At 40.5% G+C, this 26,002-nt stretch overlaps 1 protein-coding gene across 3 annotated transcripts in view; it reads left to right on the top strand.

The window, feature by feature from the left end:
- RNF17 (ring finger protein 17) overlaps positions 1 to 26,002 on the top strand; it is a 187,592-nt gene that overhangs the window by 130,215 nt on the left and 31,375 nt on the right. For all 3 annotated transcript variants that reach the window (XM_075198887.1, XM_075198885.1, XM_075198886.1), the window contains 5 exons: positions 4,747 to 4,947; positions 13,847 to 14,000; positions 16,329 to 16,447; positions 17,097 to 17,187; positions 23,990 to 24,105. In XM_075198887.1, the coding sequence (XP_075054988.1) occupies positions 4,747 to 4,947; positions 13,847 to 14,000; positions 16,329 to 16,447; positions 17,097 to 17,187; positions 23,990 to 24,105 (681 nt within the window). The remainder of the gene's footprint in view (positions 1 to 4,746; positions 4,948 to 13,846; positions 14,001 to 16,328; positions 16,448 to 17,096; positions 17,188 to 23,989; positions 24,106 to 26,002) is intronic.

Raw genomic sequence — 26,002 nt, 5'->3', positions numbered from 1 at the left:
ACAGGGCGTTTGGAACTCGCATAGGCCTGCTTGATAGTAGACGTAATCCACCTGGCAGTAGTCTTGTTTGGTAGCTGACCAGCTTGATCCCCAAGGTCCACTGGCCTTGGTAAAAAACCGCCCATTGGTCTCCGAACAGCAGTAGGCATATCCGACCAACGTGGCTGCGAGAAGGGGAGGGGACACTGTCAGGCTGCAGGCTTATCAGGCAGCTTGGTCCCTGGATGGCTTGCTAGATAGGGAGATCTGCGCTTCTGGTAGTTACCCCTGGCTGCAAGAGGTCTACCTCTGGAAGACTGACTCCGAGAAAGGGGCTGGCGAAAGTATCCAAATCTAGGGACATGGAATTTTTGGGCATTCATTTGGAGGAAAGCACTCCTCTCTCCCGTGGCCTCACAGATCATGTTATCCAATTCTGGCCCAAATGTGTACTGAACCCGAGTAGGAAAAGAGCCTCCAGGAACCTTTTTGACTCCGCTTCCATGTCCTTGGAGCGCAACCAGAGAGTCCTCCTCGCCACAACTGAAGATGCTGAGACAGATGAAGAAACGGAAGCTGTGTTTTGCAATGCATCATAAAGATAGCTCGACTCCTTTAAATGCAGAGCCCCAGGAAATAACTCCTGTAGACCCTCTACCAGTTGGTCAGCTCAGGTCTCCATCTCGTCCTAGCGACCCAAGTTGAGAACATCGTGGGTCTGAGTGCTAAACGCTCCATAAATGGACTTGAGAACACCCTCTACCTTTCGGTCCATGCTATCTTTAACGGCTACCGAACCAGGCACTGGAAGGGTCGTATGACGGGTCATTTGAGCCACCGGTGTATCCACCTTAGGCATCTGTTCCCTGCAGGCCATCTCATTGACTGAAAGGGATATTGACCAGGGAATCTGCGAGGGTGGATGAAGTTTCGATCTGGCTTTTTCCAGGTGTATCTGTATGTTCTGCAGACGGGAGACAACAAACAATCCACTGTCAGTCGACCGAGGTTCGTCTAAATCTAAAATGTCTAAGGTCTGATGCACTGCCAGGACCAGATCCTCAACGCCCCGACTCCTGGAAGGTACCTCCAAGTCCCCAACTGGAGGGGAGTCTGAGTCTTCAAGCCGGTCACCCTCTTCCTCACAAGATCAAAGATCCATCCGAGTCTGAGACTGTAAGGAGAGGATGAGTGGACCTTATGGCGCCTGATGTCTGGGGGAGTCTAGGAACCTATTCATCTAGTCCAGGCACCCAAACAATGAGGTTTACCCCAGATAGTGGGAGTAGACGATGGGCCAGAAGGGCCCAGTCCATGCTCCTCAGAAGCAACTGGTACCAGAACCGTTGCAAATGGGACCACTAGAAAGGGAGAAGGAGAGAGAGTTGAAGGGATCTCTGCAGGATGGCATACCAATTGAACAAGTGCCACTACTGGCTGTGCCAGCGTAGTTTCCCACACAGGTTCCTCCGCCTGGGGTGTTGCGTTAAATGGGGCCTGCTCATCTCAACCACTAGCCTCACAGACTGCAACTGAGTCCTGTTGTCCACTGGCAAGCTTTGTTTTACACTAGAACAGGTGAAATATTTTGTCCGGAGTGTCTTTCCCTTGTCTGACTTTGTTTTTTAATTTCTTTTTTATTTTTTTGGGGAGCAAGTAATGCAAAAGAAGGTTTTAAAGTCACTGATCACTCAACACATGGCTCATTAGGGAAAGCCGTGTAGCTCTCCTTCTAAGTGACAGTGAAGGTTTGCCTTTAGAATCCTCTAAAGCCACAGCAGACACTGCTCTGGATGTGTGCTGCTAAGCAGCACACATAGCTAGATAAATATGAATAAGATAAAAATAAAAAGTAGACAGTAACTGTAAAGACTGTAGAACAGTCCCATCAATAAGCCCAACTCTTTGGCCACTTAAAAATCACTGGGGAGCTACAGGTCGTTGCAGAGAAGACAACAAGTTACATTAAACAATTAACGATTTTAAGTGCCAACTCCTTTGTCCCGTAATACAACTCCATGGTAGCAGTGTCCCCCAGATTGGATGAAAGTGAAAGTTTTTACTCAAAAAACATTTAAGCACACGTCTGGCGTTTGCCAAAAATGCACGAGAGGCACCCAACTACAATGTGGGAAATCATTTTGTGATCTCAAGAGACGATAGAGACCTTTTTGGCCAGAGTTCAAAGAAATATATGTGGTATAAATGTAATACTGCCAAACGCCTCAAAAACCACCATTCCTCCAGTGTAGTTTTTTTGCTCGTAACTTTATGCTCTGGGGCTGCTTTTCATCAGCAGGGACTGGGCATCTTAATAAAATGGAAGAACGGAATAATGGTGCGCATTACATTTAATTACTGCAAGGGAACTTTTTCAGTCTTTTAAAAAAAAATAACTGAAGCTTGAGTGAAAACTAATCTTTCAGCAGGACAGTGGCCCCAAACAGTAGGCCAATCTTACATTTGATTGTCTCAAGAACGGAAAGGTGAGTGGTCTACAATTTTTCAGTCAAAGTCCTGAAAATAGGGAGGGGGGGTGATTATTAATGAAAGAATGGGACAAAATCGTTCCCATACAGTTAATAAAGTTAATACATCCCCCAAAGCTGTCATTGTTGCAAATTATGACCCTGAAATATAAAAGTAAAATAAATTCCTGAAATATGTTATAATACTTGCCTAAAGAAAAGAAACAAATAATTTTCAAGTTTCAGTGCTCTGCAATAAAAATATTACAATTTCAGTGTAGGATTTGTTCAGTTAAATGAGAATGCCCAACTGCTTTAGGAGTTTGACGCCTTTCCTTGTACCTTTTTGCAGCGATGACTTTACGGTCTGTGAAGATACCGGGTTTTCTGGCCCAGTTCTACCCACTTTAATCTGGCTGGCCACCCACGGGTGCCTTTCTATGCCAGGGAAGCCTACACAGTACCTTCTAAGGTTCTTATTAGTCACTCAGGCAAATGCAGTTAGAAAGTAAAGCAATACATTTATTGTAATAAAAACAATCACTAGATTATTATGTACACACAGTAAATAAATGCCAGGCAGGTTTACCACATCATCTGTCCCTTACCCCACTAGCTTAAGAAGCTACAATCACCTGGATGTCCTGATTTAAAGACTCATGGAGGTCTTCTCTTAGCTGCAGCTGTAGTCCATTGGTAGAGAACGAAAACTCAAAACTAGCTGTACTTACACAGGAACTCCCCTGCTAGATGGCATGTCTGGCCTAATCTTGTGAGAACAATGGACACTAATTAGCCTTTCCCCTCACCTGTATCTTGCAACCTGATCCCTACCCCATGGCTTCACTTTAAGGACAATGAATAGCAACCTCACTGCCACATCATCAATATACATATTTCAATGAGCTGCAATGTCTCCTTATCCACATAAAATTAGACACTGCATTTGTACTCTGTTGGGCTGGGGAACAAAAGCAATGGCTATGAACAATACATGCTATAATCCACATTTTGTGAGAAACAAAGGACAGGCTGGTTAAGGTGATATTAATACCTCGTTTCACCACACCATCATAATCAATTTGCAACTTGAAAGTGAAGCACCATCTGTATTTGATTTTGTCGTGTTTCCACTACTTAGTTATGGAGATCATCTCCTGCATTATGGAGGTAGCTAAATCTTTGAAAAGCTGGAGGTTGATTAATTGAAATGGAATAAATTGGGTTTCCCTCAGAGCTGTAATGATTATTTCGATTGTAGAATAGTAGTGAATAACAATTAGCTCCCTTTGTGGTTAATCCAGTCCTCTTGGAAATAATGCTTCAAGATACTGGGAGAGAGCAACAGTGTAGACTTTCAAGAATATCATTGTGCGGGACAGATTCTCGAGGTCCTTGAGCTTCTCCAATCCATTTCTGATCTCACACTGATTTGAGTTGTTAAACTGACCTACAACGACTTTCAGCACAAACGCGCCACTATGGCTGCTGCCCAAGCAAGAGATTGCTGCTTTAACATCTGCAATTTCTGTTTTCATGTTGGTCTGAAATGTCGCTTTGATTTATTTTACCTAATTAGAAAGCATAAATTTCATGCCTCATTATCTGGAGCTGGTTCTGGAGTTGTTGGAGAGCTAGAGCGTTGATTTGAAAGAAATGAGAGTATTTGCTTAAGCTGAATGATTTTCTGTACCATACAACTTGAAACGGTCTGTTCAATTTAGCCATCAACGCATATCGTCAAATTTTAATAGTGTTGAATCATGCTTAGTTATGGTTGTGTTTGCCACAATGTTCTAAGGACCCATATGGTCTTAACGGTATTTTTTATAAATGTAATCGTATGTGTTTTGGGGGTATGTCTGATTCTACATACTCCCTGGTTTTCTGATTACATTTTGGAAAACAAACATTTCCCATTACTTGTTTGTGTAGTTTATACTCCAGTGGTATGTTTAGACACTTGTGTCACAGGGATTTGTGAGGTCTTTACTTTATTTTTCTTGTTTAGATAGTTAACATCTATTCATCCATTTGTTTTACTCCAATGTCATCTCCATGATACTAAACAGATTAGCTCAGTATTATGCCTGTGGGTAAGACCTAAGGAAGAGTTAAATCTTCATTATAATTACAACCTTCTCATGACTGTTTACTCTTCTGTTGTACTTATGTCACTCAATTAGCTATATGAGAAATAATTTTAATAAGAAGTATTAAAAAATTCTCTTTTTGGATTGTCAGGAAACCGTAACTGCAGATTCTATTTTAAATTTATTTCTGTTCTCTGTTTATTAAGCACACCAGGTTCCAATGACCAACATCTGCCACTGAAGGAAATATGGGATCCAGTAACTGACCTGCTACCGGACACAGTGGAAAAGTGCATGGATGCCTTTTCTCTGTTTGAACAAAAGGAGCTTGATGTGCTTATTAGTCATGTCATATCTCCAAGCAAAATCTTTGTACAGTGGTTATCCACAGAGAGCATTCTGAAGAGGTAAATACAGACTAGAGCTAGTGTGCACAAGTGAGATTTCTTGGTTTTTGAAAGAATTAATACTTTTTATCAAGTATTATTATTAGTTTTCTTATTAATATTCTTCATTTATAGGGTGCTACATGAGGTACAGATGACAAACAAGACAGTACATGGTGTAATAGTGCAATAGAGTAAACAAATAACACTGCAACTGCAAATGGGGTGGTAGTTAGAGAGTGAGGTGGGTTCAAAATTGTTTTTTAAAAAATGGGTGAAACAAAAGCATGTTTAAAGGATGAGGGGAAGATTCCAAATAAGAGTGAAAGTTTGAAGAGGTGAGCAAAGTATAAATAATATTTCTCTTAATTTTTGGCCATATTTTGGCTGGATTGAAGGTCTCGAACAGCTTGAGCTAATTGTGACCTCCTGGGAAGCCTTGCTAGACAGGGCTGCAAAAGACTGCTCCAGCTGTTTTAGGTCTTGGCGATGTTGCCTCTGAGCCTCATCAATGGCTGCCTGCTGAGTCACGATAGCTGCATGTTGTTGTCTCCGGGACTCCTCAGTATCCGCTTGCAGTTGCCCCCGGGACTCCTCATATCCGCTTGCAGTTGCCCCTGGGACTCCTCAGTATCCGCTTGCAGTTGCCCCCGGAACTCCTCAGTATCCGCTTGCAGTTGCCCCCAGGACTCCTCAGTATCTGCTTGCAGTTGCCCCCGGGACTCCTCAAGAGCTAACTGCTGCCCCTGGTAACTTCTATCACCGTTTTAAGCAAATCCTCCATGTTTCCTCCTGGTGCAGGGGAAGGGCAGAATGTAGCCTCCTTAGTCAGCGGACGGCTTTGTTACATACAGTCTTTTCCCAAAATTAGGTGTCTGTCTCTTTAAATTTTCACACAATTTTCTCTCTATGTCTGGAATTAAAGTGCAGTGCTAGCATTCTCCACCATATGTAACAAGATTGTACTGGAGATGCAGTCCTCTGGGGTGGACAGTTACACTTCCGTCAGATAAATCACATAAATCCAGTGTTTCAGGTTCAATAGCCCCAGCTAGTTTTATTCACCAGCTTGTAACAGATCAAAATGTAAACAAAATCCTAGCCGTCTGGCTACTAACGAATACAGAGGTATTCCCTCTCTCGAGTGAGGGGCCTAGTGTCCCTCACCTAAACCACACAATGGAACTCACAGATAAAAGTTGCAGTTTCTCCCAGGAGCCGTCTGATCTCCTCCCCAGACAATGAGAGAGTGAGTGAACTGCCTAACATTAGCCTTTCACAGGCACAACACAGGTGCAACTCCTGATCAGGCTGCTGAGAGACTATGCCTTACGTATGGAGCCTACCCTTATCTCTCCATACATAACACCAGAGACCCTTACCATATTTTCCTACTAATGGGAAAACACTTTGAGAAGTTTTTCCTCAGAGACAAACAATCCAGTGTTTTAAAATACAAGTGTCAGGAATCTAGGACTTGTGTACCTGCCATTCACTTCTTTCCTAGCACTTCTGTCACAACTGTTATATACCTGTCACCCTGTGTCTAGCATTTGGTTTGATTTCATAAGTGCTTTGTACCTGTCCACTTCCACCCCTCTTTTCTACCCACCTTACCCCACTGGCCCTCATCCCCCTAGTACACCTTTATCCCATAGATTAGAATAAAACTAAGGAAACAATCTGTGTGTTTGTTTTAGATTGCTTATTGTTCATGTTTTCATTTTTTTCCTTTATAAATAGTGTTAAAAAAAAGTAAAAATGCTAGCTTCTCCTTTTTCCTATATATTTTCCTGTCTAGTAGTATTTAAATCAGATAGTGTTTTATTGTTTTCTATAGTGCATGGGCCTGCTTTTGGGTCTCTGCTACGCATCATCCAGTTGTTTAAGCCGAGGACAGGACTGGCTACCTGGGAATCACCAGTCTGATACCTCTGGGAGCAGACCTGGTGTAGGAAATTCAAATGTGTTGCTGTGTCAGAGGTCGCAGTGCACCCAGATGGAGACTGGAGGACTGGGAACTGCTCTAAAGTCTACCCTGCCATAGGAAACATTTTGGCACAATAGTTTGATGTGCAGCAATTGGATATGACAGTGGTATGGAGCCAAACCTCAAATAGCCGAAGGGCACCCAAGCTAGCTAAGGCTCTAGGTTAGCGGTGCTTAATACTTCATGTATATACTCTTTAGTTAGTAATGTCCTGTCTCTTCAGTATTGTTATAGACCCTGTGGAAAGGAAGAAGGACAGAAGGCTGCAACAACATGGCTCCATAGCCTGGATGAGAGAATCTTTTTTGACTTGGGAAGCTCTGTGTGCTATGCAAGAGTTAAATAGATCAATGTCTCAAACAAGCATGGACTTGAAGAAGAGATACTGGTTAATTCTTCTGGAAATTTTAGAAGATTCCTCTGGTAGTGAATCCAAAGGGTTTAAAGCAATAACTAGAATTTGTAATTTAGATATGGTGATTAAAGAGACACACATTATCTCCATGGTTATGGACAAGGAACCAACTGCCACAGAGACTCATAAATCCATTTTTAAAGATCGCGATAGAAAGGGTTTTCTCTGTACATCAGGTGGTGACATATTTATTAATAAGGAATAGGTCCTGGTGGATAATAGTTCTAATATTGTTTTTTCGGTCATTGAGACCTAAAGAAAGGAAGGGACAAATCAGAGAACTCTACAATGACTGTTGTTTGGATCAGTCCCCATTAACACCAGTAGTGTCCAGAATCACAAAGTATGCAAGTGTATGCACCCACTCTGACAGATTAATGGGTGTTGGACATTGTAAGAAATGGGAGCTAGAGATTTGTTGGTATCCCAGGAGGAATTTCTTTGTCCAGTCCAGGGGGTATATTTATTAAACTGCGGGTTTGAAAAAGTGGATATGTTGCCTATAGCAACCAATCAGATTATAGCTTTCCTTTATATAGTGCATTCTACTAAATGACAGCTAAAATCTAATTGGTTGCTATAGGCAACATCTTTACTTTTTCGAACCCGCAGTTTAGTAAATATACTCCCCAGGACTCTGTCAACCGTAATAGTGTTAATAGGCTTGCAAAGCACTCTACAATCCTTGAGAGGTTCATGCAATTTATCTTGTTCTTGCAGGTCAAGAAGGCACTGGTTTTTATTTTAGACTGTTCTTTTCAGAAAGTCAGTAGGCTGCTTTCGCACAGTCCTAGATTTGCACAGGTTTACTCCATACCTTTTCATGTTGAGTCGGTGAATTTTATCCTCATCATCATCTGCGAAAGGGCATTGTCTATTGTCCATAGACCTTCAAGATGTCTATTTTTATATGCTTGTTGCAGTTCACCTCACGAAATTCCTCAGGTTTCAGGTCTTGGTCCAGCGCTTTTAGTTCACCTGCCTACCCTTCAGCCTGAATGTATATCACCAAGAACTTTTACCAAGGTGTTAGTCACTCTGGTGGCAGGGTTAAAGAAATAACAACTGATGATACGTTCCTATCTGCATGACATCCTTGTGGTAGGGAGTTCAGAACACATGGTCAACTACAGAACAAGTGATACATCTTCTACAATAGCATGACTGGATTTTGATCAGGGCTAAAAGTCATCTCATTCCATCATAACAAATAAAGTTTCTGAGGGTCCAGATGAATACCATACAGAGCAAAGTATCTCTGTCAGAAGACGGGTGCATCAAGATCCTTTCCTCAGCATGTGATATGGAGACTCGTCGTCAACTCTCAATAAGAATGGGACTTCAAGGTGGCACACATGGAGTCTCCAGCTGGAACTTCTAACCCAGTTGTATCACAAGCAACTTTCTCTGACTTATACCATCAAACGGTCCTGAACAACAGAGTCTCTCGTCGTGGCAAACCCAAAATTGGATAATACGACAGACTCTCTAGCCTCAGAGGCTGAGGAGCCCACCGTCAAAGACAAATAGCAGAAGGGACATGGTTGCAAAGCGATGAACAGCTTCTCTTAAATATCTTGGAATTAAAAGCAGTGTGGAAAGCAATTCAGCACTTTTCTTGTTTCATGAACCATGATGGTTGAAATTGCAAAGTTCATGTCTTGAGCAGAGAAAATCCATCTCCACATTGCACGTAGCATGAACACAGAGTGTAAATGTCGATTATTTAATTCAGTCAAGGACAGATTTATCTGGGAGAGTGTTTCCTACCTCGTCTTTGTGGTTGAATAGATAGCTGCAGTTTCTGCATATCGGACTGGAAAGGGTTTAAAACGTAGTTCTTTCAAGGTCCAGGTTTTGGCCCTTTCAGTTTTCTTTGATAGGAAACTGGCTTTGCTTTTTTTTTTTTTTTTTTTTTTTTTTATAACCTTATGTGCAATCTTTATTACAGTGAGTGACACGTGTGCAGCCTGCTTACACCCCTTATGTGGCTTAGCGGGTTTTCAATCTTGTGCAGACCCCTTGCAGTACCCTCTAATAATTTGGTTTGGTGGAGTTGAAATTCCTTATCTGGGAGACAGATTTCCTGTTGACTTTCTCTTTTGCCAGAAAAGTTTCGGAGCTGGGGGCTTTAGATCTATTTCTTATCTTACATGAGGACAGAGTGGCACTTTGGACCAAGCCTTTCTTTCAGCACAAAGTGTTTTGAAGGTTCTACCTGAATCAGAAAATCGTTATTCTGGGTTTAGACTGTTTTTTTATGTCTCCATAAGAAGATAGCTCTCTTCGATCTCTTAGTATGGACCTTGACCGTCTACGTGAACAGGACTAAGGCTTTGCGCAGGTCGATGACTTGTTCCTCTACAACATTTACAAGAGAGGCTGGACAGCGTCTAAGCAAACGTTTGGCAGGTCGATTACTTCATCCTGTCCCTGAAAATGTGAGGGTGCATTCCACTAAAACAATTGGTGACTATTTCACGGCATGAACCCTTCGCTGAATACATGTGCCAGCCACCCACCTGGTTATTGGTGCACACCTTCACTAAGTTCTACAGGTTTAATACTTTTGCTCCCAGAGATGTCAGTTTTGGATATAAAGTACTGCGCACCGTGACTTCTGAGCATACCCAGCTTTTGGGATGTCTCCATTGCAAAAACTCATATTATCTCATCCATCCATGGGGGGACAACGAACACCCTCTGTTTATGCTCTTGTTCAGTTCTTTGTTCTTTCACTGTTTTCTTTGTTAGAATTCTGGAGTTTATAGGTATTGTCCTTTTCCCTCTTGTTCTGTCCTTTGGGGCTTCGTCAGACAAGTACTGACCTCAACCCCACCGGACACCTTTGGGATGAATTGGAATGGAGATTGCAAGCCAGGCCTTTTCGTCCAACATCAGTGCTTGACCTCATAAATGCTTTACAGAATGAATGGTCACAAATTCCCACAGAAACACTTCAACATCTTGTGGAAAGCCTTCCTAGAAGAGTGGAAGCCTGTCTCACTGCTCAAGGGGGACCAACTCCATATTAAAGTATATGTATTTGAATACAATGTCATTACAGTCCCTGTTGGTGAATACTTTTGTTCATATAGTGTAGGTTGCCACTGGTGTATATAGGTGTAAAGGATCATAATTAGGTGTTGTGGCTTGCAGTGTGCAAAACCTCTAGAAAATGTTTGTTCCACCACCAGCTTAAGTGCATATATAAATTAATGTATTGGAGAAGCATAAATTCATACAGTGCTCCATTTATTGAGGTAACACAAGGTCACTGATAATGAAAACACAGCACACTTAATTAAATGTATAACCGGCAGTGTGGAAATCTGGTAAATCGAAGCACAGATGGGATTAAATCAAATTTCTCCTCAACGTATATAAACAGATCATCCATATAATAACTAAATTACATGTTCAGAAATATGGGGACATCCAAACCTCACATACATATGTGCTTGTTGAACATATCATTCCAAATTCATGAAATATGAAGTTGGTCCTCCCTGCTGCTATAACAACCTCTACTCTTCGAATGCTTTCCAATAGATTTTGGAACTAGGCTGCTGGGATTCGTATTCATTCAGTTACAAGAACTTTAGTGAAGTCGAGCACTGACCTTTGGCAATAAGGTCTCAGAGTGTTTGATGAGGTTGAGGTCAGGGTTCTGTGCAGGCCAGCCAAGTTTTTCCACACCAAACTCTGGAAATCCTTCTTTGATCAACCTTGCGTTGTACACGGGGCATTGTTATACTGGAACCGGAAAGGGCCTTCACCAAACTGCTGCCACAAAGTTGGAAACACGCAATTCTTTGTAACGTCATTGTGTGTAGAATTATTATTTCCCTTCACTGGAACTTGGGGCCCAAATTCTGGGAATCCTGGTCGTTATTTTAACAATCCTTCCTTCACTTTCAAAGCTTATTGGGAACTGGTAAACCAATTACATGGATGACCAAATTATCGCCCTTATAGAAGAATTAGTGTGATTTTAATATATAGCTGTTCATTAGGAGTTCCTGCTGCAGTTCATGCGTTCCTACTTAGGGAGTTTTCTCTCTAGTGCTTTGGGAACTCCTTTGGTATTACAGACTGAAGTGGGTGTTGCCTTAATATTTGATTCACATCCTTTGGGTGGTTCTAAACTCTCCTGTCTTGTAATTAGATGACCACTCACTGTGCACAACCTGATTTTGTATGTACATGCTGGTTTGGCTCTCAGCATGAGTTACCATTTAGATTGCTTTTCAGGTAAATTTATTATGAGTTGATATAATGTATTTTAATCTATTGGTTTGTTAGTTTGCCACGTTACACTGGGTGAGCGCTGATAAAACAACATGCTTTTCTTGTATTAGCTAAATGGATCATTATGGGCAAAATTAAATTGTATACACTTAGTTTATACCTGATCAACATAATGACCTTTAATTATATTTGCTTTGTAATATTTTATTTTTTATTGTCTCCTTTTTGCATGAATGGATTTGTATTTGGGAGTAGTCAATCAACGTGTGCTCATTATTAAACATTCATTTGATTTTTGTTGCATCTAGTAATCCATTGTTTTTATTTAAAAAAATAATATTTAGGTCTGGCCCTATGGCTTTGTGCGATATAGGGTTAAACATGTTCTTTGTTTCAGTTACACCTATGTCCTTCAAAAAGATGTGTGTGTGTGTGTGTGTGTGTGTGTGTGTGTGTGTGTGTGTGTGTGTGTGTGTAGATATATATTTTATTATTTTTATTATTTATTTATTTTCTTTCTTCGGAAGCACATATATGGAAACCCCGCTCTAGAAATTCAGCGTTTTTCCCTGGACTGTATACATTTAGACTTTCCCACTAATACTTTGCATTATCTCATTTTAGCATTGGCTTAGATGTGCACATAAGTGGGTGATGGAGAATCATGTTGTTGTGATTTTGCATATTGTTTGTCTAGACGACTTATTTTGGTCATATGCATCTATATATTCCAGCAGCAATTATGAGTATTATGCAGCATTTTTACCCAGGGAATTACGATACTGCTGGTAACAGTATTATTATTTTATTATCTTTTATTTATAAACTTCTACAAAAGGTCTGCAATGCGTACATGCCATATACAGAATGCAATGATCCATTACTCATTACATGATACAAAAAAATACAAAGTCCAGATAATATACAGATAACATTGAAATGCAGATCAAATTATTTACGGGACAGTGAGTAATGACCAGCGTGAAGTAGACCTGAGCTCAAGAGGTACAAGGGTGATGGTATAGTAGATGGAGAAAACAAGAAAAGAGGGCCCTGCTGCTCAGAGCTTACATACTAAAGGGAAGGGAAAGACATAAATTGGGTGGTGGTGAAAGCAGAGACAAGGGAGATAGGAGGATGACTGATAGGCTTGAATATAGAAATGAATCTTAAGCGGCACGCTTGTAGGGTAGATGCCAACCTGATATGAGATCGTTCCACAACTGGGGAGCAGCTTCAGCGAAGTCCTGGAGACGGTAGTGTGAAGAAGCAATCAGTAAAGTAGTGAGGCGACAATCATTGGTGGAGCAGAGGGGGCAGCAAGAAGTGTGGGGGGGGGGGATTGATTGAGAGCTTTGAATGTGAGGAGTTTAAATTTAATTCCGTAGTCCACAGAGAGCCAATTAAGCTACTGTCAGCGAAGGAAAAACAAGACGAGCAGCAGCATTGAGGATAGACTTGGGAGGGGCAAGGTGGAAGTTTATGGTAATCAAGGCGACCGATTACAAGGTAGTGAATATGTTTTGGATAGCTTCGGTAGTGAGAAAATACCATATTCTGATAAATGAACACATCCCGCGGGGGTCACTATTAAGTAATAATATTTTTAAGCTTACTATACAGGAAAGGTATACATCTTTCCTATATAGGAATGTATACATTTTCACCTTATCTGTTTTTCTTGTGCTTCTCACTCAAAAGCACATTAAAAATGTAACAAATAAGCATTAATATTGCCATTCATACTATTGCGCTCTAAAATGTTAGTTCTTTTTACATTTAAGAATGAAGTACACCCTATTTGTTATGTGTTAACATGTACTACCTGTACAATAGATTGTATTAGTAAAAATTCAACTCATGAGACATCTTAACTACACATTCATTTTCGTGTTTTCCTCCAAAACATGCATTATGTGTGAATGAGCCCAAAATGGATAGCTTCTAATTTTTGAGCATACTTGTTTATCTGATATTCTTCAAATGTTTCTGATTTTGTGATGTGATTTAACAAATAACTGGACATCTTTAAAAGACCATCACCAATTTTCAATCGACTCTGTGGCAGACTAGCATAGGACACTTTCCTCCTAATGCTTTTTTAATTTGGTCAATAAATTTGATTGATTAGTCCACTAGTAAACCTCTGATTCATTAGTTCAGTGGTGTTAGTAATCATCATATCATACATATTTTCAAGGTTAAAAGAAATCACAGTATGTGCACTTAAATAATTCTTTTTGTTCATTCATGTAATTTTTCAGTTTGCAAGTAAACTTGTTTGAGAGGTATGAAAGCTCAAAACCGGAAGAAGATGTGCAGTGGCAGGTTGACATGCAGGTGGCTGTTCAGCTTCAGATTGATAAAAAGTGGCGACGTGGACAAATTAAAAATATAATAACTGATAAATTAGTGGAGGTAAGTGTTGCTTAATTACTGTTCACATTATTTTAGTAAACAATTTCTGTAGTTATAAAATAATGTTTTTAAGCAATGTGTGCCACTATATGTTGACCGTTAATGTTATTTTAGGCAGCATAATTTTAAGTTATTTTTGTTTTATAAACTCGGCACAATATTACTGCAAGCGATTTTTTGATAAGTTTACAATATAAAAGATAGACATTCTCACTTCAGTGGGTTATCCATGTAATACCATGTCTAGGAGTGTGATGGAATATTGAGGGCTCACTGTAACATTCAGTCAGCATTGTGACCTTTTACGTTTCTTGTGACTTCTGGTCCCCATGATACATACATAGCATGCTTATTTACAGTCTTATTTAGAGGGCTTGGACGTGAAATTTAACTTAAATCCATATCAAGCCCATGACTTTTCTGGCTCCTACATTGAAATAACTGATGACTGCTTGAACTTTTATTCATCCTGAGAATTTGAATCCTATTTCATTAAATGAGTGGTGGGGAGGACTGATGTTTTGTGAAGGGTCATGATTACCACTGTCCTCCAATGAAAGACTGATAAAATTTGGAGTTCGTTACATCTACCAGTAAGTAGCTGTAACAAGTAAAGGAGACAATTACAGTTGTAACTAAAATATTGGCACCCTTACTGTTTTTTCTATTAATGCACCATTTGTTCCAGAAAATTGTTGACATTAAAAAATACTTTTGTATCCACTGGTTTGCAGTCGAATAAAGCACAACTTGCTGAAAAGATAGCTTATTCGACACACAAATCTTTAAATGGGCTAGACAAAATTACCTTTAGTCAGCTTTTTAGAAATAGATAGAAATAATTAGATTTCAGGCAGTCGATTCTCCTTTTCTTCCGGACTAAACTCACCTGTGGCAAGTAGCAGGTGACTGCAATATAAAAATCACTCACTGAACGAGCTTGAATAGAGAAATGGACTGATTCTCTGGGTTTATGTTTCCTTGTGTACTGCAATGAGCATGAAGACCAGAAAGAAAGCTAGAGATTTATCTGAGGAAGTCAGACAGAAGATTGTAGCCAAGCATGGATAATGTCAAGGCTACAAATCAATCTCAAGAGACCTTGATGTTACCGTTTCCACTGTACGTAATGTTGTTAGGGAGTTTAAAGCTCACGGTGCTCTCGGCTTGAGCGCAAAAGAAAAATGCAGCGGAGGATTGTTTAAATGGTTGAGAAAGCACCACGATCAACTGCCAAACAGATTCAATCTGATCTTCAGTCACAAGGTATGACTATTTCTTCTTGCTTCATCTGTCACCAGCTCAATATTGTAGGAGGGCCACACTGCTGAGAGAGACATAAGAAAGCCTCATTGGAGTTTGCCAAAACACATCAGAACAAGCCAAATTCCTTCTGTGAGAACGTGATGTGGACGATTTCAACCAAATTAGAACTTTTTTGGTAAAACACATTACCCCTATGTTTACTGAGAGCAAAATTAAATTTTCAAAGAAAAGAACACCTTCCCTACAGTCAAACATAAAAGAGGCTCAATCATATTTTGGGGTTGCTGTGCTGCATGTGGCACTTGGTGCATTGAACATGTGCATGAGAACATGAAATATTTGACAGGCCATTTTGGAGCTCAATGTTGAACCCAGTCTCAGAGTGCTGGGGCTCAGTCGAAAGTCATGGGTCTTCCAGCAGGGCAATGACCCCCTAACACACTTCAAAAAGCACCAAGTGGAATGGTTCATGACAAGATGCCAGGGGTGTTCTGAAGTGGCCACATCTAAATTCCTTATAACATCTGTAGTTAGATCAGAATACAGGAGTTACAAGAAGGCACTCTTCAAATTTGGGAGAACTGGAGCATTTTGTAGAAAAAGAATGGACCAACTGCCAGTAGATTAGTGCAGGAAACTCGTGCATGGATATTGAAAGTGGTTGATTGCTGTTATTTTGGCCAAAGGCTGTGCTACCAAATATTAGGTCTAGGGTATCAATAATTTTGTATATGCCATTTCTTTTCATTTTCTGATTTAAAAGGATATACAGTATTAAATTCAGAATAAGAAACAAAGTTTTTGTAATATTAATAGAGAGAATCGTGGAGACCAAATACTGCTGTTAATTTCAACTTATGTTTAGAGGAATTTGAGTTATAAAGAGGGGGTGGTACAAGTTTGCCAATATGTTTTGGCCAAGAATGTAGTGTTTTTTATTGTAGAAAATGCCTTTCAAGGAATGTCCCTCTCGTGTATAACTCATTCTGACCCTTTTTCATTTTTCTGTAGTTTTTATTTGCTTTCTACTTTGTCAATGTATAATGCTTTTATATTTTTTAGGTTTTTTGTTATGATTTTGGAATGGAAGAAGTGACGGATGTTATAAATCTAAGAACCTTAGATGAAACCCTTAAGATTTATGGTACTATGTGTCTGGAGTGCTCATTGATGGATATAAAGTATGTTTTTCATAATAAAATACTTGTCAGACAACATGTAGATAACATAAACTGTTAATATTATTGTATAGTTAGGAAATATCTTATACAGAACTCTTTTCTCTCATCCAGTTAAGTGTTGTTTTTGTCATTTGGAGCATCATTCCTAAAATATGCTAAATTACATTTAAATATGCCACAGACTCACCTCAGTTTGCCCCCATCTCCCCCCTCATCATCAAGCTATTCAGAAGATCTTCTCAGTGGCTGTAGGAGGTGGGCCTTGGTGACCACTGTATGATATTGCGTTACCTTTTTTTCTCTCTGCTTTATCAATGTTCTGCACAACATATTTCTTCTTACCCTTCCTAAAATACAGATATTGCTGTGGTGTTAAGCTCCACCAATGGAGGTACATTAAGAGTAAAACTCTTGATATACCTGTATTGGTGGAGCTTGACCCACTCTCTGCCAGGTAGGATCTATTTTCTTGTGTCCTCAGACACAGGAAGTCACTGCATAGCCAGTCAATCAGCCTTATTGCTGACACACAGATTAAATGACTTCTGCCTTTTCCTCCACCATATTCCTATTAGGATATCTTATGTCCGTATGGTGTTATTTGACTGTATAATTATGCTTTATTTGTATTTTGATTTTATTTTATTAGGCCTGCTGGTGGATGTGAAAACTGGACAGCGACAGCTTGTGACTTTCTGTGCTATTATCTCAGTGGAGCCACAGCCACAGTGATAATTGAAGTCAGTACTGTGAAAATGTTCATGTACATAATTATGCTTAATTACATGTATGATTTATGCCATTGGCTTTAAATTACATCCACATATAAATATTCTCCAATTTCCAGATCATTACGGAATAATGTATATGACTGACCACGCTTGATTGCAGTGCGTATCTGGCCACTAGTAAAAAAAAAAAAAATCTGAAATGAACATTTTATAGCTAAAACAAAACACGGAGTTGTTAAAATTGCATCGTTTTCTTACTTTGTAACTGGAAATTTCTAAACTTAAGGCAAGCATGCAGCAGTTTGAGTTTAAGCCTCTAAATTGCTCAGGTTTTATTGACCTAGAAATGTGATGACAGAAAATAACATGCATGTCCATGTGCATTTTTTTATTTAATTGGTGTGTGTTTGCTCTAGAAATCCTCTCCATTCTTTAAAAAAAATACTTTGCATTAAACTATTAATACTTTTATATTTTATTTCTCGATCTGATTGTTACAATGATTTGCAGCACCGCGCTGAATATAATGTAGACATTTGAGCAGCTGGCAGGATAGTGTGTCAGGTCTGTGCCAGATTGTGCCCCATCTATAGCCATTTTTGGTCTATTTGCCTTTTCTGTTGGGGGGGCATTTTTGGTCATTCAAGGAAAGCTGAATGTCTGCAGATGCCTTAGGATTCCCCAAACGCTAGTGTTTCCACCGATTGGGTTTTTGGATTCCGTTTCAAACAGGTTGCAGTGGACCTTTCCTTGAGCAGAGAAAGCAAAACTAGAGAAGATGAGGAAAATGGGGACTTACACAGTTCTATAGCTTCTCCGGAATCCAATGCGTCTGTCCTTGCAAATGATTTTGTCGACAGCCTTATCAGGGCTCAGCCCTGGACATTCGGGATCAATGTCACCACTCTTGCTTTCTTTTAGAAATAAAAAGAAGCAAGCATACAAAACAATCCTGATACCCAGTTTTGTTTCACCCAGTTCAGCTCTTTAATGAGTAGTTGTTAGTGAAAAAGCACAGATGCACTTTTGGAGTCCTATTCCAGGTGCTGCATCCTTTTAGGGACCCCTCAGAAAAGATGTAAAATGGATTAGGTGCATTAGAGCCTATTTTTCACCTCTTGTTAAGCACACAGACCACTCTTTTAAAGCCCCTTGGGTCGCTAAAGCCAATTCCAAATTGTATTGGCTGGAATAATTTGTAGGAAAATGACACAGTCTCTAATATCTTAGACACGTCCCACGCAGATGAAAACTTCTCCTAATTCTGCACAACTAGTGGCTGTATCCCCAGTTAGTGTTGCAGTGTCTACTGGCTTAAATCTTGGTCACCAGATAATACTTCCAAAATATCCTTGTATATGCTCGTTTTTACAGGGTTTGTCCGGAACTTGAGAAGACCCGAACAAATTACTACATTGAGTTTATTTTACTCACTGAACATGAAACAGTAAGAGAGCTAAATTCACAGTCCCAGGCTGCTTTCTCAGTGGCAACACAGCTAAAATAATAAAGCCCTTCAAAATAAGAACCCCCTATGGCGAGTGAGAACATGTGCAACATGGTGGCACTGTCCTATCATACCCAGCATTGTGGCACAGATGTTAGCATTGCTGCCTCCCAAGTGCTGAACATGCTTGAAGGGTAATGTTAGTTTTGTGTGGTAGAGAATTTGGACTTTAAGCTCCTCTGGACCAGTGTCTTATGTGAATGACTAAACATTTTCTTTATAGCCCTGCATAATATCTTATCTTAGTGCTGTTTTAAATAAGGGTTAATAATTATCGGAGAGGTCAGGGTTTTTACCCCAATATCTTCCCAGGGCCCAAATGGAAATGTTTGCTTCTGACCTGTTTTTCATCTGTAGGTCCCAACAAATTCTTTCTTAAGCAGCAATTGAATTGTTTGTCAGTGATTCAAACCATAAGGGAATATGTTTTCACCCTTGAATATTAAGGATGCCTACCTTTAATATCTCAATATTGGAGGATCACCAGAATGACCTCTGCTTTGCTTTCTGTGCAGCTTACCTCCAGTTTAGGGCACTCACTTGTGTGTGTTATGGCCTCTATGGTGGTGTTTCTGCATTGCTCTTGATTTGGACAATATTCTGGTGATAGCCTGATCCAGCTGGAATTTCACCTTCTTTAGCTTACTAGTTAGCTTCTAGAGCCTCATTGTTAGATCTTAAACAGGCCCAAATTAGCGCTTAACCCATTGATCTTCATGGTGTTCTTTTGACTCCATTTCAAGATGGTACTTCAGAAAGTGTTTCTCCCACAGGACAGAATTTGCTCTATAAAGGAACTAATATCCTCATTTATGACCAACTCGTGCATTACCATCAAATACTGTGTAAGAGTGGAGGGGTCCATGGTCTCAACCCTTGAAAAACAGCGCCTCCACTTTGTTTGTGGAATATGTCTCTCAGACACCTATGAGGGAAGCATCTTGCAGAACGATTGGTTCTGACCTGGAATAAAACTATTGGCATTGTGACTGAGTAATAAGCTTACCCATCTATGGGTCTGTGACCCAATGGTGTTTCTCATGATCCTGCTGGTGTTTTTCGTGGCAGTTTTTGTCTGCCAGTTTCCCATATCTGTGGGAAGTTCAAGAAGGCATTTATGGTATATTTTGAGTTAATGAAGATACATTTTATTTATCCAAAACTTCTAGCTTTTCCCCATTTGTCAAGTTATACAAGTCCAGTTTTGACAGTTCTGTGGCTTTGTGTCAAAGATTTTTTGCACTTACTTCTCTATGTCAATTAGATATAACTGGTTTTTTTTAAACATTATGACTTTGTGAATTCTATGGTATTAATTTAAGTTTAATATCCTTTGGTTTTGTGTTCTTAAAAATTCTAATACCAACAGATCCTTTAAGTCCTGTAAGTTGCGAGGTGGGCCTTCCATGGTTGACTTGTTTTTCCAGTACATCCCATAGATGCTCGATCTGATTGAGATCTGGGATATTTGGAGGCCAAGTCAACGCAGGGTGCATTATCCTGCTGAAAGAGGCCACTGCCATCAGGGTATACCATTGCCATGAAGGAGTGTACTTGGTCTGCAACAATGTTTAGGTAGCTGGTACGTGTCAAAGTAATATCCACATGAATGCCAGGTCCCAAGGGTTCCCAGCACCTTCAACACTATGTCATGCTCCTCAAACCATTCCTGAACAATTTTTGCAGTGTGGCAAGGCGCATGATCTTCTTCACAGAGGCCATTGAATGTTTAGACAGGTGGTACTTGTCAAAATAACATTCACATGAATGCCAGAGCAGAACATTGTCCAGGGCTTCACACTGCATCCGTTGACTTGTGAAAACTACTACGATTCCTGTTGCGAATGCTGCTTTATTATTATTATTATTATTATTAATATTTATTTATAAGGCGCCACAAGGCGTCCGCAGCGCCGTACAGAGACAAACAAAATTACAATACAATGGGAGACAGCACAGTACAGTAAACACAGCAACTCAGTTAGCTCAATGCACAGCTAGAGAGGGCGGGGAAGGGGGAGGGAGGATCCGCAAATGACGGGGCCCAAGAAGGATGGCGCTTAAGACAGGGAGACCCCCAGGGGGTAGGAGGGAGCGAGAGTGGACGTGGGGTGGAGGACCCTCGAGGAGGAGGGCTAAGTAGCTGGAGAGCAGAGTTAGAAGTGGTGGAAACAGGAGGAGAGATGGCCCTGCTCAGAGGAGCGTACAATCTAAGGGGTTCCTTAAAAGGTCGCAACAATAGGAAATGCAAAGGGTTTTTAATATCCATCTTTGTCACAACAGGTTCCTCGCTCAGACTCATTCTAGCACCTGCTTTGAAAAACAAAAAGGGGGGAAAAAATTGGCTGCTCAATTCAATGAGGGCATACAATCTGGGATTGATTAGATCGTAGTTGATGTAGTCGGCGGACCATGTAAAGGAGGTGACGCTATCCAGAACCTCAGTCTTAGTGGTAGCAGCCAGTCGAACTCTCTGGCTTCGAACATGGGAGGCAGATACAGAGTCCAAATAGACTCTGGAGGCCTTACTTTTTGAGGGGACTGTCCTTTTCAGTCTAGAACTGGACAAGATTATGTCTCAGGCCACATGAGGAAAGATTTATTCCTGTTAGTAACCCAAAGGCTAATAAAGTAGAAGACCTTCCATGAGGGGCTAGACCTTGCACCATGATGGGCTCACCAAAGATCTAAGCTGGCTTGGGTGGGCAGACGTCCTGGTTCCAATGCCGCTGAAAAACAATCCGCATGACTGTTCCCCTCCCAAATAGCTCAATGATGGGAATCTGGCTCCTGTTCTTTTGTGGATTCATTCTTCAGATGTTTAGGTGGGAAGCATAGTGAAAAGAGGGTACATCTTGGACCTTTTGGGTCTACCTCCCAAGTGTTTCCTTTCCACTCCCCTTCCAAGAGACAGTGCCAGCAGACTGGCCCTGCAAAGGGCTATCTAGTTCCTGTTGTCATTTGGGCTACTATTCAACCAATTTATTTTACAGAAACCAGAATTTTCTTTCCTGCCCATCCTGAACCTGATTCCCTAAACTTACACTTGCAGGTGTAGAAATTCAGGATGGAGTCCATATGATCTGTAATAAACTCCATGGAGTAAGACTAATTTCTCTCCTCCATGGACATAGAGGAAGGGTTTCGCCACAACTAAGTATGGAAAGGACACCACAGCCTTCTCAAGTTTGAGGGGGAAACCTCACATCTCACTTGTGCTTAACAGCGAAAATGCTGGAATCGCACAGCTAGGTGATAAACCATCAAAACTTCAGTCTGTTCCCAGCTTATAATTGTTCTGGGTCTACTCTTCAACACAAGGTGTCAGAGTAATTTTAAATATTGCTAGAGTAGCATATTAAGGCCGTTCAAAAACAATTGAAGGCCTTGTTGTCTCCCATTATGTGAAGCTGGTGGGAAGGATGGTATCTTGCTTCAAAGCAGTGCAGTTTGGTCGCTTCCATTCACAAACTTTCCAGGACGAAACTCTAACCAGCTAGTTGAAGTCCAATCCTAATTTGGTAGCACAGCTTTTCAAACTGTCGCCACAGACCCGTCAGTCCTTTTTGTGGTGGCCGATGAAGAAATATTTCAACCAGGGCTTCACCTTCTCTGTCTGGGGCTGGGCAATCATAACCATGGATGCTAGCCTGTAGGAATGGGGAGCGGTGATGCTGGACCTCCGTTTTCAGGAGCTTTGATCCCGAAGGGGGAAGCACGACTTGCCAATAAATGTCTACAAGCTGATCTCAACGCTTTGTTGCAGGCTCAGTCCCTCTTAGTGAACAGACCCATCTGAATTAAGTTGGTCAGCATCATGGCTGTGGCATGACGGTTAAGGCCATGATTCTTTCTGCTAAGGTTATATCAGAGGTGGTCATCCAGACCTTGATCAAGTTCAGGAAACCACAAAGTGTGGAAAACGTACATAGCCCATTGTTAACATAAAGGTATTCTCACTTCTTTCTTTATATTGGCTTGCTTCTTGTCCTTACAGGATGGTCTGGACAGGGGGTTGAGATAAGCCTCACTCAAAGTCCAGGTGTCTGAGTTTTCTATCTTCTTTCAGAGAAAACTGGCTACTATACCTGAGGTCCAGACCTTTCTTCAGGGGGTTCTTCATGTGCATCCACCCTCTGTTCCACCAGTTGCACCGGGGGAAGTGAACTTGGTCCTTTCGGAGCTACAGAACCTGCCTTTCGAACCTCTGAAATCCATTGACCTGAAGTTTCTTACCTGGAAGGTGTCCTTTTTGCTGGCCATCGCTTCAGTTAAATGAGTGTCTGAATTGGCTGCTCTGTCTTGCAGGTCACCATTTATTGTCTTTAACAACAACACAGCTTCTCTCCAGCCCAACATGGTGTCAAAATGTAATCTCAACTAAGATATTGTTATCGCTGGCATGTTGATGGGAGGGATCACTCTACCTATTGGATGTGACTAGGGCCTTGAGGATTTATGTGGGTTCATCAGCCTGTGTGTAGAACAGATACCCTCCCTGTTCTGTACTACACACAAAATAGAGGATGCCAATGAAACAGACAGTTACGAGGTGGATTAAGGCTACCATCCGTCAGGCCTATATATGAAGAGGAAGTCCAATTCCGGAAGTTGTTATAGACCACTCTACCAGATCGATGAGTCCCTCCTAGGCAGCACGGCATGGAGCCTCGGTTGAACAGTTGTCGGGCAGCATCCTGGTCCTCCGTCCACACCTTTACCAGATTCTACAGGTTCAATGTCTGTTTCAAAAGATGGCAGTCTTGGGCGAAAAGTTTTGCTTGCATCCTGTGCGTGTGTCTGAGCTTACTCATCCTTAGGGGCAGTTTTGGAATGTTTCCATGATAAGCAGTTGCCCAAATGGATTGAATGAGAAAAGAGGATTTTTGTGCTAAACATAAAATCAGTTACTCTGAATACATTTGTGGGACACTGTGCTTTCACCCCTTTATGTTTTTATGTTTTTCGTTCTCTTTTCCGGTTGAGTGTCGTTCTTGTTTGTTTGAACTATCAGTGCTATCCTATTGGCTTTGTTAGTTAACAAAATGAAGGGTCTCGGGTACAAGGGGGCAGACAATTCTTTAGTTTTAGTAGTGCCTTACTCCCAGTACAGCGCCCTCTATAACCTGTGGTAAGAAGTGTCCCCCAAATGGATTCATACAAATATATTGTACGGTGAGTATAAAAATCCTCTCCCTTTATTCACCCAATGTTTGACATTTTAGTATATAGCAGAGCCATAAAACCACAGTCTTTCAGATCATTTTATGGTTTTCACTTTTGATATTCCTTCATTTTCTTTAGGATAATGCATCACATTGGCCTTTTCCTGTTAGAATCTTAATCAAGAATGAAGCAGGCCAGTTGGTTGATGTGTCTGATCACTTAATAAGAAAAGGCTTGGCATTGAGAGATAGAAGGTATGTACTTAAAATGTGTTTTCTTTTTCCCTGTCAACAATTACTGATGAGCAAAGTTCATATTGGAAAGTGCAACTTAATGTTTTAAGGGTACGAATAAAAACATGTGCAATCTAAAATTAGGATCAAATGTGGTGCTTCCCATCATGTACAGCTAAAATACAGAACATAAAGATATTTGTTTTCAAAATATATCCCAGAGACACTGCATATTGTTGACTGGTCTATTTAGTCTTACCATTTTACGTATTAATAGTTTAGTGTTCGTTCATATGTATTGACTTTTTAATTTAAGGGATGATATTTTGGAAATGCTAACAAGATGCTCTGATAACACCTCTACATTCACCGGAATAGGGTTCTTAAATAAAAAGAGTGAGTGAAAATGTTCCTCTGGACATATCCTAAGCATTCAATTGTCCTCACTGAGACAGGTTGCAGTGAATTGAATAGGGAGCAATCCACCGCTTTCACATGGAAACGATTCAACTATGTCATCATCATCATTTATTTATATGGTGCCACACAATCGACAAACAATAGCAAAAATATAGATAAGTATAGAACAGGTGAAACCATAGAATCGGGAAAAATCAATACAAGAGACTATAGAGAAAACTACATGAAAAGTCACAACTAGAACAAAGGAAACCTTGCAAGAGGATGTGGAGATAAGAGGTAAAGAGGGCCAAACTTTTGATAGTTAGGGTAGTAAGCAGAGTCTATAGAGGAGAAGTGAAAGAGACAGGTGAATTGTGAGGTGGAAATTGTCTTGAGATGGGGTCAGGTAGGCAAGTGTGAAAAGGTGTGTTTGAAAGATTCAAAGTTTGAGGTGTGTCTATTTGGGCAAGGCAGGAATTTCCAAATGTAGGGCCTGGTTCATTAAGGATCTTAACTTGAGAAACATCTTATTTCAGTCTCCTGGTCAAAACCATGTTACAATGCAAGGGGTGCAAATTAGTATTTTTGTTTTGCAACATAAGTTAAATACGGACTGTTTTTTCATGTAGCACACAAATATCAACTTTAAATTTCAGTGTAAAAATGAGGTATCAAGTATTTGTGTGCTACGTGAAAAAACAGTATTTAACTTATGTGCAAAGCAAAATACTAATTTGCACCCCTTGCATTGTAACATGGTTTTATCCAGGAGATTGAAATAAAATTTCTTTAGTTAAGATCCTTAATGAATCAGGCCCCTAGTGAGCAGCATGGGCAAATTCCTGAAGGCGGGAGTGTGTGGTGGTGGTGATGATGAGGAGAGGCAATGGTCATTGACAGGACTTGAGTAAAATGGGGAGTATTTCTTGACAAAGGTTGGAGATGTAGGAGGGGTGGGGGCTTTATAAGCAACTTGAATTGTATTCTGGAGGAATTGGGGAGCCAATGAATGGCTTTGTGGAGAAAGACAGCGGAAGAGGAACATCTGGAAAGGAAGATTAGGCGCAACGCCGCATTCAGCAGAGATTTCAGGGGGGAGAGACATTTGTCAGGGAAGCCAGAGAGAAGAAGATTGCAATAATCAAGGCAAGACCAGTCCAATTTTATTGTATTTAACAGGATAAATAAGGCTTTATTGTGGTAGCATACTGGAATAAATATCTTTATTGTATGTAATCTGTATATCAAACAAAAATGTGGAGAATAAGAAAAAAATGAAACACTTCCACGATTCTTCACAAAATTACTTTGAGGAAATTACTGCAACCCCAGAAATGTATTCCAAATATAAGTCTCTTGTTCGCTTAAGTATAAATACCAAATATGTGTGCTTTGTGTAAAATTGCCAAAATTTAAATTCTCAGACATTTTAGTTTTAGGAGCGTTTTTATTTTTATTTTTTTTCAATTTGCAAAGCATTCATGTGTACAAATGCTAATGTGTGAGTTATGGGGTC

Source organism: Mixophyes fleayi, chromosome 2, assembly GCF_038048845.1.
Source record: "Mixophyes fleayi isolate aMixFle1 chromosome 2, aMixFle1.hap1, whole genome shotgun sequence".
Taxonomy (NCBI): Eukaryota; Metazoa; Chordata; class Amphibia; order Anura; family Limnodynastidae; genus Mixophyes; species Mixophyes fleayi.
Note: the sequence above shows the minus strand (reverse complement) of the source record. Positions and strands in the feature narration are given on the sequence as shown.